The sequence below is a fragment of the Hyla sarda genome, chromosome 8, assembly GCF_029499605.1.
Source record: "Hyla sarda isolate aHylSar1 chromosome 8, aHylSar1.hap1, whole genome shotgun sequence".
NCBI lineage: Eukaryota > Metazoa > Chordata > Amphibia > Anura > Hylidae > Hyla > Hyla sarda.
In genome coordinates this window covers 107,830,364-107,844,863 of record NC_079196.1, presented here as the reverse complement: position 1 = coordinate 107,844,863, position 14,500 = coordinate 107,830,364, and the positions used below count along the sequence as shown (strand labels likewise).

The window sequence follows — 14,500 nt, the reverse complement described above, 5'->3', positions numbered from 1 at the left end:
TTAAATTCTATGGGTTCCTCTTGTGATATCCGATAGCTATTACAGGCCTGTAATATCTGTTCTTACAAGATTTAAATCTGCACCTAGGGACTGTATATAGGGACCGCTTTATTTGCTTCCGTCACCTTGTATGGGACCTGATATGGCAAATTACATTTAGTCAGTTGAGGTATGTCTCTGGCATATCTGTTTTCTGCTGTTCTTACTCTGTCTGGGAGCATATGCGATCCGCCATGGGGGGTCATTGCCAGGAATTTTGCGATCCCTTGAAAGTTCCTGGGGATACGGTCAGTGTCTGTTCTCATCTGCCGCTGGGTGCTGTACCATGTCTGTCATGCCCGAATTCCAGTCCCCCCCTTGCTTAGATGGCACTGGCTGAATGCCCTCGCAAGGGCATTTGCTTTCCTGGCGGACACTATGGACACTTTCGCAGTTCGCCCTCTGTCGTATCCGCAGGTCACCCATCAAGGGGGTGTTCTTGGCTGGTGCATTCGGTATGTCCCTCCTCCACAGGCTTCCGCATCTGCAGTTAGTGCTCCGAATCCCCACTTCCAGTGCAAAATCTCCGTGGAAATGTCCCTGCATGGTCAGGGATGGGACCTGATATCAATATGCCAGACAGTAGTCTCACCTGTCACTCATCTCACAGCTGCCGCGGCTGGATTCCGGTGCCCTACTGCTAGTGTGAGGTATCAAAAGGAGATACCCATTGTCTACTATGAACTCATACCAGTAAGCCAGACAGTGGTCTGAGTGGTTTCCTCCGCCGCCTGTCACTCATCACATGGCTGATGTATCTGTGGCTGGAATTCCGGTACCCCACTACTAGTCCGAGGTGTCTGATGGTGTGACCTGTTGTATTCTAAGGACCCATACCAGTAAGCCATACAGTGGTCTGCGTGGTTTCCTCCGCCGACTGTCACTCATCACATGGCTGATGTATCTGAGGCTGGCGTTTCGGTACCCCACTGCTGTGCAAGGTGTATGAAGGAGTGACCCAGTGTGTCCTTTTGACCCTATATGAGGGGATGGGGATACAATCCACGGCTCCTCAGCCTCCCCTGATCTCACAGGGTGGCGGGCATACTATCTATGGCTCCTAGGCCTCCCCTCCCTCCCACATGTGACAGAGGGGTACAGGGATTGCCTATATGACTGTCGCCCCCTTTTTCGCCAGTGCCTGGAGGTGTACTTTTTCAGCCAGACTGTTGTCTGCATGGTTTCCGCCACCGTCAGTCTCCCATCTCAGGGCTGCGACACGCATGGTCAGGTTTCCCATACCTCACTGCTGTTGTGAGGAATCTGGATGAGGGTCCTTGCAGTAACACTGGACTGATGCCAGTCAGCCAGACTTTCATCTGCTGGGTCGCCCATTAGCTCGGCTGCACTCCGGTACCCAACTTTCTGTGGCAAGGTTCGGAGGAGTGATGCGTTCAGGAATCCTGTACTGATCAACGGTCAACGGTTGTCTGCATGATTTACTGCTACGTCGGGTCAACTACCATTCATTTCCTACTCTGTAGACGGTAGCCCACTGCCGAGGTGTCACCCCATGTTGCTCCATGGGCCTTATACAGTGCACCACATACTGGTTTGCAGGGTTCCCTGCTTTTCCAGGTCCCTCTCTACATGCCTGCCGCTCTCACGGCTGAAGGCTAGTAACCCACTTTCAATGTGTGGTTCTGAATGTAGGACCTGGTGTGGCCATGGTCCCTATGCTATATAGCAAGACTTTGTCTGCATGGTTTCTAATCCACCAGATCACCTCCCACTTTCCTGCCGCTCCCATGACTGCAGTCTGGTGACTCACTTTCCATGTGAAGTCCATTAGGAGATAGGGTGTGGGCGTTTTCTTTCTCAGCAACAGCAACACTCTCTGTTCCCCTTTCTAAGAGTGCCTCGTTGGTCTGCTAGGAGGCCTGACTTCCATACTGCCGGACTTTTGGATGTCTGCGGCTTCTTTTGTTTCTGCAGACTTGGTACCCCACTACTATCGTGAGGTATCCATGTCTGTGTCCCTACGTATGCAACTGTACCTCTGCACGTGTTGAGCCCACCTTCCCTTCTGTCGGTTGGGTGTGCCTTGGGCCTTCCTGCAATCTTGTTCCCACAGGTCCACGGCACTTGAACACCCCTGTTCTGGCATGGAGCCTGGTGGGTCATCGCAGTCAGTTCAGCGCAGGGTGGCTCAGGTGCCTGCTCGGTTGCCTTACACCTGACCGGACTGGCTCTGTTGGCGCCCATCTGGCCCAGGGTTCCATTCAACGCTGTTGGTTGCTGCATGTGTGTGTGCTTCTTCCTTGCATTTGTAGTCACGTCTTTGCATCTTTGCCCAGCTCCAGTGTCCAGGATTCAGATCCCTCTGGGGACACAAATCGGCTCCTCAATATGTTCTTGCAGAGTTCCTGGGAGCTACATTTACCCAGTACTTTGTCCCGTTGCCGTAGGGTGGCATTTCCCTGCTCCTACAGTGCCTGGTGCACTTTGACAATCCCCTTTCCATGGGGTACGTGGATCAGGGGGCTTGGCATGGTCAGTGTCTGAGTTTCATCTCGTCCACCCCTTGTTTTCCCCTCCACTAGGGGGGACTTTTTCGCTGGGCGCTTTCCAATTCCGAGATGGAGCCATCTTTCTCTTCCCACTATATAGGTGGGGTATCTGGCTGGGCCCTTGTTTTTCGCTGAGAGCATTCGGAAGAGCTTTTCTCTGTCTCTGCTTTGTGCTTATACTGCCCACTATTGCAGTCTGGCTCCCTTCCTGTTTCTTGGTTATGTACTGCTGCTCATGCAGCCTTGGCACTCTCCTCTGTTGGGGGGATTTATGCAATAATCTATGGCTCGACGACTATGGCCCCCGTCTGTCGTTTGGGATCTGCCATTGCTCTCCTCCTCCCTCAGCGCAATCTCCCTGGTAGGGTGTGTTCCTCCTTCCCTTTGACAGCTTCAGTTGTGCTACACTGACACCACAGTCTTCTGGAGTAACCTTCCTGTGATGATTTCCCTATTATTTCCCCTCCGTTCCCGTCCTGATGAGTTGTTGCTTTGGAGTGCTCTGGTCCGCTCGGACCACTGGGGTCCAAGACCATTTAGTCTCTTTGTCTTAGACACTATCCTAGGATGCTGTGGCTTGCCTTCTTTTCTAGGTAGGCCCTCCTGGTTCTTTGGGCCTTATTTACATTTGAGGTCTCAGGCATGTGTAGCGGTCCTGCCCAGACTTCTCCGTGATCCTGTTTATGGGGCGATCTTTCTGTTCTGCACTTCTTCTTGTCTCTGCACAGATGTTTGTCACCCGGAGCATTTCGCGGACGTTGGTTTATTTACCTGTCAGGTGTAAGTCCTCTAGGAGACTTGGGAACCCCCAATTCCCATGTCGGCCACATTGGTGATCCGGATACTCCCCTTTCATAGTCTTCCGCTCCTTTCTTCACCATTCATTCTTCCCGTGTCCAGGATACCCCTTTTCTGGGCATTCTGCTACTTTTTGGGCCATTATTCCCTTCCGGCTCCTCCTTTGGGGGTTCTCTCGAGATGCAGGGCATTCCGGTCTTCCGGATTACACCAATTGAGCTGTTTCACCTCCCAGGTGCTCGTGGGGTTTTGGGTCTGCAGATGTTTAGATCATCGATCTTCTGCACCAGGCCTCTCTAGAGCTGGTTTCCATCTTTCTTTTTTCTAGTGGTTTTCTGGTCTCCATCTTTATGTGCTCGCCTTCTACTCAGGCGTACACTGCTCTCTCTATGCGTTTTTACGCCATGTTCCCTTGAATCGGTTGACTCTAGATGGGGTTCTCTTGTTGTGCCCTTTTCCATTTGTGATTTCCAGCCGGGCTAGCCCTCTGTCTGGTTCTCTGTTTCCTAGAATTGATTTCCTACCCCCTTCCAGGATGGTTCTGGCCCATCTGGCTTCCTAGTCAAACTTTTCCTGTCTCTCTATGTAGGTTTAGAATCTCTGCGAAGGACAGTCCCTTCCTTTTGCGTCCCAGTCCATCTCCATGGATGGGGGGATCTTCCAGGAGCTCTGTTTTTGGGCCTCGGTTTTTTCTGGCCTGGGGGTCTCGTCCGTAGGCCCTATGGATGAGTGGGTTCGGTCTCGGGACTGCTGCCCTTTCGCTGGGGTCCCATCAGTATAGGTGTCCCCCAATGAAGAGCGACCGAGAAAATGATATTTTTTGTACTCACCGTAAAATCTCTTTCTCATAGCATTCATTACTTCATTTTTTTGTCTAAATATTATTTTCCGGTTATTGTTCTTTTTAGCCGGGATTCATTTCTAGGGTCCTTCAGACATTTTTTTTTGTTGACTTCTCCTACTGCTTTGTGACAAAACTGATTGCCTCACTTCCAGTGGGCGGGTATATCCTGCCAACGAGGAGCCGACTTTTTTTTATCCTAGTGTCAGTGCCTCCTAGTGGCAAGAGCATATACCCATCAGTATAGGTGTCCCCCAATGAATGCTATGAGAAAGAGATTTTAAGGTGAGTACAAAAAAATCTCCTTTTTCCATTGATTACAGCTATTCTTAAAAAGTTGCAATAGTATGCATACTGTTTAAGTGACTTTTTATTTTCCTTTTACTTTTAGGTTTTTTTAATCTTCCATTTGATATTGTTTATTCCATGCCTGTTACATTCCAGAATGGAGAATGGCAGGTATGCGCACAAGTAGCAATTCAGGATCATGTAAAAGAGACATTGTTACGAGCAGCGGATGAGTTACTTAAGGTAAGGTTAAATTCTAGTTTATAAATAATCTAGTAATGAATGATATACACTCAATGTTTTAGTTCTAAAAGTTATGGTATAACAATATTAAAGGCCTCATGATCATTTAGCTCTTTTCTTCTATAAATCAGTTCAGCTGATCAGTTATGCTGTTAAGATATTAATATTATGTCTTTTAGTATTTAAACCAAATATTTGTTTAAAAAAAATTAAATATGCTTACGTTTTACATGAGTATATTTTTACTTTGTGAGCCACAAACATGTAGTATACCACACTTTTGTATTCCTTGTATATTAATATAAAACAGTCAAGCTAGTTATTAGCCATTGAACCCTATAGCTAAGCCTTATGCATACAGTATACGACTCAATACTTTTTTTTTTTTTTTTTCTCTTTTTGCTTACAGAATAATATAGGAGTTCTTCTATTTCTTTCTCCTTACCTGGTTTTCCTAATCTGACATGCATGGGTTTTCAGGCATTTCTGATTGCTGTTCCGGGATTTGATATTGCAGGCTTCATTTCAAATGAATTCTCTGGCTGTGCAGAGAGATTAAAGGGGTACTCCACTGCCAGTGTTCGGAACTAAATGTTCCGAACGCTGTTTTCACGCTGCGGGGGTTGGCCATGCCCCTCGTGATTTCACGGCCACGCCCCCTTAATGCAAATCTGTGGGAGGGTGCGTGTCATCACGCCCCTCCCATAAACTTGCATGGAGAGGGCGTGATGGGAGTTAGTTCTGAACGCTGGCCAGTGGAGTACCCCTTTTAAGTGTGGCATTTGATCATTGCACCTGGACATCTAATCAGACTGCTAGTGCTGGAGTTTATCCCGGTGATCTCATATGTGTGTTACTGCCATTTCACACTACACGCGGTTTTAAAGTGTTTCCTTATTTTAATGCAGAGAAATATTGCCATTAGAAGAAAGTGACTTGACCAATAATCACAATTAAGGTGTTTTATTAAGTTCTGAATTCTTTAGGCTCTGTTTGCATATTGAATTTTTACACTATTTTTCAAATTTTTACTGCATTTTGGCAGCTTTTACTGTGATTTTTCAAAGCTGCTGTACAAATTACTTATTTTTACTGTGATTTGCTCAATTGCAGTAAATTAGCCCCTTATTTGCTGAAATTTGGGATAAATCAGCAAAAAGAGAAAAGTAGCCACCTAGAAACATAATGGCCCTCATTTACTGTGTTCCCGACAGTTTTATCAAAATCCTAACATTTTCCAGGAAAACCCCAAAAGGGGCGTGTCACTGACTATTCCAACATATTTATTAATGTTCCCACATAAAATTTTAGTATTTCAGTTGTAAAAAAAAAAAAAAACAATTTTAGGGAAAAGTGCAAAATGTAGGAAAAATTTGTAAATACCATGGAAAAATACCTGTTGGGGGGAAAAAAAAACACACAGAATACTGCACTCCACTCATTGTTAATCAGGCCCAATGTGTGTACAAAGTCTAAGTGTATATGTACTATGGGGGAGATTTATTAAAACCTGTGTAGAGGAAAAGTGGTGCAGTTGGCAACCAATCAGATTGCTTCTTTCATTTATCACAGGTCTCTTTAACCCCTTAAGGACTCAGCCCATTTTGGCCTTAAGGACTCAGACAATTTAATTTTTACGTTTTCATTTTTTCCTCCTCGCCTTCTAAAAATCATAACTCTTTTATATTTTCATCCACAGACTAGTATGAGGGCTTGTTTTTTGCGCGACCAGTTGTCCTTTGTAATGACATCACTCATTATATCATAAAATGTATGGCGCAACCAAAAAACACTATTTTTGTGGGGAAATTAAAACGAAAAACGCAATTTTGCTAATTTTGGAAGGTTTTGTTTTCACGCCGTACAATTTCTGGTAAAAATGATGTGTGTTCTTTATTCTGGGGGTCAATACGATTAAAATGATACCCAATAGTATATACTTTTATATTATTGTTGCGCTTAAAAAAAATCACAAACTTTTTAACCAAATTAGTACGTTTATAATCCCTTTATTTTGATGACCTCTAACTTTTTTATTTTTCCGTATAAGCGGCGGTATGGGGGCTCATTTTTTGCGCCATGATCTGTACTTTTTTTTGATACCACATTTGCATATAAAAAACTTTTAATACATTTTTTATAATTTTTTTTTTAATAAAATGTATTAAAAAAGTAGGAATTTTGGACTTTTTAAATTTTTTTTCGTTCACGCCGTTCACCGTACGGGATCATTAACATTTTATTTTAATAGTTCGGACATTTACGCACGCGGCGATACCAAATATGTCTATAAAAAATGTTTTTTACGCTTTTTGGGGGTAAAATAGGAAAAAACGGACGTTTTACTTTTTTATTGGGGGAGGGGATTTTTCACTTTTTTTTTACTTTTACTTTTACATTTTTTTACATTTTTTTTTACACTTGAATAGTCCCCATAGGGGACTATTCATAGCAATACCATGATTGCTAATACTGATCTGTTCTATGTATAGGACATAGAACAGATCAGTATTATCGGTCATCTCCTGCTCTGGTCTGCTCGATCACAGACCAGAGCAGGAGACGCCGGGAGCCGCACGGAGGAAGGTGAGGGGACCTCCGTGCGGCGTTATGAATGATCGGATCCCTGCAGCAGCGCTGCGGGCGATCCGATCGTTCATTTAAATCGCGAACTGCCGCAGATGCCGGGATCTGTATTGATCCCGGCACCTGAGGGGTTAATGGCGGACGCCCGCGAGATCGCGGGCGTCAGCCATTGCCGGCGGGTCCCTGGCTGCGATCAGCAGCCGGGATCAGCCGCGCATGACACGGGCATCGCTCCGATGCCCGCGGTTATGCTTAGGACGTAAATGTACGTCCTGGTGCGTTAAGTACCACCTCACCAGGACGTACATTTACGTCCTGCGTCCTTAAGGGGTTAACCCCTTAAGGACCAAGGACGTTCTGAGTCCTTTCCCTTTCTATAATGTGACGTGGCCTCGTGTCATAGCGGGTCAGGCCCGGCCTCTAACAACGGACGGGACCCGTGGCTAATAGCCCGCGCGCTATTAACCCTTTAGACGCGGCATTCCAAGTTGAACGTCGCGTCTAAAATGAAAGTAAATCACTGCCAGTTAGTTCAGGGGGCTGTTAGGGATGTCTGCGGCGAAATCGCGGCATCCTGAACAGCTGTTAGACACGAGGAGGGTCTCCTACCTTGCCTCCTGGTGTCCGATCGCCGAATGACTGCTCAGTGCCTGAGATCCAGGCATGAGCAGTCAAGCGGCAGAATCATTGATCATTGGCTTCCTATGAGAAACCAGTGATCAATGTTAAAGTGTGTGCAGTGTTTATAGCCCCCTATGGGAGCTATAACATTGCAAAAAAAAAAGTGAAATAAAAAAGTGAATAAAGATCATTTAACCCCTTCCCTAATAAAAGTTTGAATCACCCCCCTTTTCCCATTAAAAAAAAAAAAAAACCAGTGTAAATAAAAATAAACATATGTGGTATCGCTGCATGCGGAAATGTCCGAATTATAAAAATATATCATTAAACCGCATAGTCAATGGCGTACACGCAAAAAAATTCCAAAGTCCAAAATAGTGTATTTTTGGTCACTTTTTATATCATGAAAAAATGAATAAAAAGCGATCAACAAGTCCGGTCAATACAAAAATGGTACCGCTAAAAACTTCAGATCACGGCGCAAAAAATGACCCATACCGACCCATATACCAAAAAATGTACTGCATAGAAACAGAAGCCCCCAAAAGTTACAAAATGGCATGGTTTTTTTTCAATTTTGTCTCCAAATTTTTTTTTTTCCGTTTCGCCATAGATTTTTTGGTAAAATGACTGATGTCATTGCAAAGTAGAATTGGTGGCGCAAAAAATAAGCCATCATATGGATTTTTAGGTGCAAAATTGAAAGAGTTATAATTTTTTTAAGGTAAGGAGGAAAAAAAGGAAAGTGCAAAAACGGAAAAAACCCTGGTCCTTAAGGGGTTAAAAATGAAAGAAGCAATCTGATTGGTTGCCATGGATATCTGCACCACTTTCCCTCTGCACAGTTTTTGATAAATCTCCCCCTTTTTCTTCATCCCAAAAAAGATAGCAGATGGAGCTGGGAGAGGAGGAATCGAACAGCTAGTAGGAGGGGATCTGGTAGGTGGGGATCTCATCCTGTAGTTCACAGGAATTCAAACCCCAAAACTGATATCCTTCTCTGACACATTAAGCACAGGAAGGTTTGGAAAGACAGACTCTTGATCATCTGACCAGGTTACTCTAAAGAAACACATAGATGCAGCTGTACTGAAATAAAGCAAATGGTGCTGCAGGACTAGTAATGGTGAGTGTGCAGTATGCAAAAATTGAGTGCTTCTTTAAATTGAAATACTGTATACTAAACAGGATTTTATTTTTGATGGCCCTTACTAAAGTAGTGTTTAAAACACATAGGTGGTCATATTCAAAACTCTTAACATAAAAAATGTTGCATTTTGCGCAAAAATATTGGCGCAAAAAAGTTTACATCAGATATTCAAAGTGTATACTGAAAGCAGACGAAATGGAAAACTCACTCAGTTTACATCAGATATTCAAAGTGCTTTACAAGAGAATTATCCAAGGTTTAAACTAGTCACACCAGTTTTGCAAAAGTGGACGTGACTATGTAAATGTCATGTTTTGCATTTTATTTTTAAAAGGGGTAAGAGTCCATTTTACATAAAAAAAAATTTCACACCAGCTAGTGTAGAAATCACAGAAATGGTTGTAGTTTTTTTTTTTTTATTTAATTTTTTTTTCCTTTTAGTTTTTTGGGGAAAAGGTTATATTTAATCAATTATTGAAAAATAAATAATTATTGGAAAATGATATAAAAAAAATTTTTTTTCATGGTCACTGCACCTGCACTCACATTTAAGCCCTAGAAATGTTTTACTCATACAGTTATCGCTTGTCTAGGCACTAGTAATCATGGAATATTACATGAGATGCTTCCACCAGAATTTTCTGGGATGTAAAATTTGGTGTGAAAATCAGCAACTTTGGTGGCAAAATAGCTGATTTTGCCACCAAACTCGTCAATGTTGGCACAAAAAAAATCCAATTCGGCGACAAAATTGGCGATTTTTGGTGCGAAAAAACTAAAGTGGCATGAAAATTAACTCTCACATATTTTCATAACGAGACCTTTGAAAATTTGAAGAGAAAAAAAGTGTAATATCAGTGTAACAGCAATTACAGTAGTTTTTGAATATCTCCCCCATAGTATGATTTATTTGTAAAATGCAGAGTGATATTTTTTACTATTTAACAATCTTGTATCTGTATTTCAGGAAAAGAGCATTGCTTTTGGTATTTCTCAAGAAGAAAAAATTGTATCAGAGGAACTTTAAGTGACCATTGGTAATAGTTATAACCTGTAGAATGTTTACACTAATCAGCCTTAACATTATAATCCCTTGTGACAATGTTATCTTGTGACAGTGACAACTGTCAAGGGTGGGTGTATATTAGGCAGCATAAATCCCCATCAATGATGGGGATTTATTATTCTCAAACCCAGACTTTGTACTTGGGTTGTAAGACACAATTTTGGTGCATTGCCTATGTGCCAAAATTGTATCTCACATGTGCTAGAAAATCAGAAAGAAACCCACAGACATTAGAATTTGCATTAAAATTTAAAATAGGGAGTGTGTTCTTGGTTTATAAAACCATTAGATTTCTCATTTTAATCCTATAGGACAGTGATGGCGCGGCCATAGTTCACCATAGATGCCTTTTGATGCGCTCCGCCTGTTTGAGGTGGAAACTTGCGACCCGTGCAGACTTGCGACCGCTCCTCCCCTCAGCTCTCCGAAGGTTTCCGAAGCTAGAGCTGGGTGGAGTGAAGGCAGAGCAGAGGACACAAGTCTGCATGGGAGAAAGAAGCCACGCCCCCCTCATCTCCCCCTCCCGGAGGACGCAGGACTGCATGGGAGAAAGAAGGCAGAGCAGGGGAGAGAGGATGTACAAGACTCCTCCTCTCCCCTCCCTAATGATTTCTGTGTGTGAAGGGGGACATACTGTACAGGCTGGGGATAAGGGGGGGGGGGGGACATCACAGACTGGGGATGATTTCTATGTGTTAAGCGGGACATCACAGACTGGGGATGATTTCTATGTGTGAAGGGGGACATACTGCATGGGCGGAAATCATCCCCAGTCTGTGATGCCTCCCCCCCCATGCCCAGCCCGTGCAGTATGGCCCCCTTCACACATAGAAATAATCCCCAGTCTGTGATGTCCCCCCCCCCCTTTTATCCCCAGCCCATGCAGTATGTCCCCCTTCACACATAGAAATCATTAGGGAGGGGAGATGAGGAGCCGTGTACGTCCTCTCTCCCCTGCTATTCTGCCTTCTTTTCCCTGTGGAAACTTGCTTCCTCCGAAGGCAGAGCAGGGGGAGGGGAGATGAGAAGCTGTGTATGTCCTCTCTCCCCTGCTCTGCCTTCTTTCTCCCATGCAGACCTGCGTCCTCTGGGATGGGGAGATGAGGGGGCGTGGCTTCTTTCTCCCGTGCAGACCTGCGTCCTCTGCTCTGCCTTCGCTCCACCCAGCTCTAGCTTCGGAAACCTTCGAAGATCTGAGAGGAGTAACGGTCGCAAGTCTGCACGGGTCACAAGTTTCCACCTCACACTGGCGCCGGATTTCCACTGTGCTACCCGGAAGACTGGAGGAGGAATCGGAAAAGATCTGTCCTCCTGTGAGCAGGCTGTGTGGAGCGTCGCTGCGCCACACAGCATACTCTGCTTTCTACCGGAAAGGCAGGAGGAGGGATCTGAAAAGATCCGTCCTCCTGCTAGCCGGCTGTGTGGAGCGTTGCTGCGCCACACAGCATTCTGCGCGGAAGAAACCATACTTACCACTGGACTGCCAGGGCTGACTGTGTCCTCCCCCCTCCTTCTCCAAAGGTAAGAAAATGAGAAGGGGGGAGGGTTAGCTGTTAAAATAAATAAATGAGCATTTCTAAATGTATTAAAAATAATCTGCAGCACCCCTAACCCCCACACACAGCACCCCTACTCCCACACACACAGCACCTACCCCACACAGCACCCCTTCCCCAACACACCCACATAAACACAGCAGACCAGCACCCATAGCACCCCCACACACAGAACCCCTCAAACACACACACACAGCACCCCCACACACATCACACCTCAAACACACAGCATCTCACACACACAGTACCCCTCAAACACACACACAGCACCCCCACACACAGCACCTTTAGACATACAGCACCCCTCAGACACACACAGCACCCCTCAAACACACAGCACCTCACACACACAACACCCCTCAAACACACACAGCACCCCTCAAACACACACACACACAGCACCTTTAGACATACAGCACCCCTCAAACACAGCACCTCACACACACAGCACCCCCACACACAGCACCTTTAGACATACAGCACCCCTCAGACACACACAGCACCCCTCAAACACACACACATACAACAAAAGATGTTAATTAGTTATGGCAACTGTATGAGTTGTTTTTTCTAACAACAACCTAAAAAAGTCCTGTATACTGTGGTCTAAGTAAAATTGGAGAAAACACAAAACAACAACTAGATAACCTATAAATATGCCACTACAGCGTATAGGGTAAACCCACTAAGCATAAAAATATATGTAATAAAATAAATAAATAAAAAATCTAATAAAACCAATAAACATCAAATCAATAAAATATATAATTTTTATTTAGACTACAAAAAAAGAGTACATATATCATACACAAATGAAGAAATCGTATATAGCTATATAGCATACATAAAAATGATAATAATCAATAGCGCAATTTGATAATGTGTATAATTAATTATAAATAAAATATAATATATAAGCAGAAAAAATTCAAAAGATGACAGGGACGGGAAAAAAGATAAAAACAGGAAAGTGTAAATGTGGGGGTCAATTGATCGCCAATGGATCATAAAAAACACCAGTTGCTATAAAATATGTGCGGATAGTGACAATATATATAACATAAAAAGTATATAACAATGTGAAATGTATATCAAACACAAGTGTATATAAGGTGCAATGTGCGGTCACGGTGAAACGCGTTGGAGGTGATCGCAGGGACGTGGAATCTACCTTCTTTTTACATGTGGGGTCAAGTATATATATCAGCACTTTATTTGTCTTGTTCTTTTTGCACGGATTTATTGAATTTATCTTACACATATATTTTTTTGCCGCACATTGCACCTTATATACACTTGTGTTTGATATACATTTCACATCGTTATATACTTTTTATGTTATATATATTGTCACTATCCGCACATATTTTATAGCAACAGGTGTTTTTTATGATCCATTGGTGATCAATTGACCCCCACATTTACACTTTCTTGTTTTTATCTTTTTTCCCGTCCCTGTCATCTTTTGCATTTTTTATGCTTATATATTATATTTTATTTATAATTAATTATACACATTATCAAATTGCGCTATTGTTTTTTCTAAACTTAAACCTCAGTATTCTGATTTAATTGCTGTGCTGGCACTTTGAGGGGAAAAAAAGTTGGCGTGCATTACGGTTTGGGCACTCGGGCTCAAAAAGGTTCGCCATCACTGATCTAGGAAATGTTGGTTTAGATTTAGGGAACAAAACAAAAGGAAAAATGCAAACAGACACTATTGATAAATTTCCCCCACTATGTTGGAAACAGGAATAATAGGAAAGCTTATCAGAGCGATTGGAAGAAAAAGGCAGTCTGGTCCGATGATTATTTTTTTTTACATTAGACAAAGCTACTGAGTGCATGTACATTGGCACCAGGATGCATTATGAAAAGAAGGCAGTGTAATGCTCAGGGCAAACTCTGCTGGGAAACTTTGGGTCCTGGCATAGACGTGTATGTTAGTTTGACACATACCATACACCTAAACATGGTTCAGATCAATTTACCTAATGGCAATGGCCTCTTTCAGCAGGATAACTTATCTTTCCATACTACAAAATTTGTTCAGGAATTATTTGAGAAACCTCGCAATTCAAGGTGTTGACTTGGCCTTCAAATTCCCTAGCTCTTAATCTGATTGATCCTCTCTGTAAATTTGCGGAAAAACTAGTCTATCCCATGGAGGCCCAGGTCACAATGTACAGGTCTTAAAGGATCTGCTGCCATCGTTTTGGTACCAGATACCTGAGGACATTTTCAGAGGTCTTGTGGAGGCTCAGAGCTGTTTTGGCAGCACAAGGAGGACCTATGCAAAATGAAAGTAATGGCTATAGTGTGGGCATCTAGGCATTCTTTGTAATTCTTTGCAAATAAGTATTTTCTTCTAAATGTAGTGGAATATTAGAAAACCCCATTAGAATTAACCCTTTGTAACATTATTTTGCATGTTTCAACTTCTTTCAGAGGAGGACAATTCATCAAAAGAACCAAACCAAGATTCTTCATTACTCAGTGGGGTATCTGACCTGCGCATCTAAATTGCAGCGGTTTATTATCATTTGACATATTTTCACACAATGAGGATCTTTGTCTGTCATTACAAAATAAGATTAATTGTAAAAATAATTATTTTAACAGATATTTAAATATAAAAAAAAAAACATAAAATGTGAAGTGTTTTAGATTATGAGTCTCCACTATTCCTTTTTTCAATATATTCAAGTGAGAAAGCCATGCAGGCTGGTGGAAAAAGTGCTATCTCTAGATTCTTCTTCATCATAAATACTTTCTACAGCTGCTGTGGTAGTTTGTTTTCAT

The 14,500-nt window shown here is 43.1% G+C and overlaps 1 protein-coding gene across 3 annotated transcripts in view; it reads left to right on the top strand.

Annotated features, from left to right (window-relative positions):
* The window catches only part of MDH1B (malate dehydrogenase 1B), a 59,326-nt gene extending 44,826 nt beyond the window's left edge, over positions 1 to 14,500 (top strand). For 2 of the 3 annotated variants that reach the window (XM_056533624.1, XM_056533626.1), the window contains exons 9-11: positions 4,580 to 4,719; positions 10,044 to 10,113; positions 14,147 to 14,495. In XM_056533624.1, the coding sequence (XP_056389599.1) occupies positions 4,580 to 4,719; positions 10,044 to 10,103 (200 nt within the window). In that variant the 3' untranslated portion in view covers positions 10,104 to 10,113; positions 14,147 to 14,495. Of the gene's footprint in view, positions 1 to 4,579; positions 4,720 to 10,043; positions 10,114 to 14,146 lie in introns of all 3 variants that reach the window. The other variant, XM_056533623.1, reaches the window with a different exon arrangement.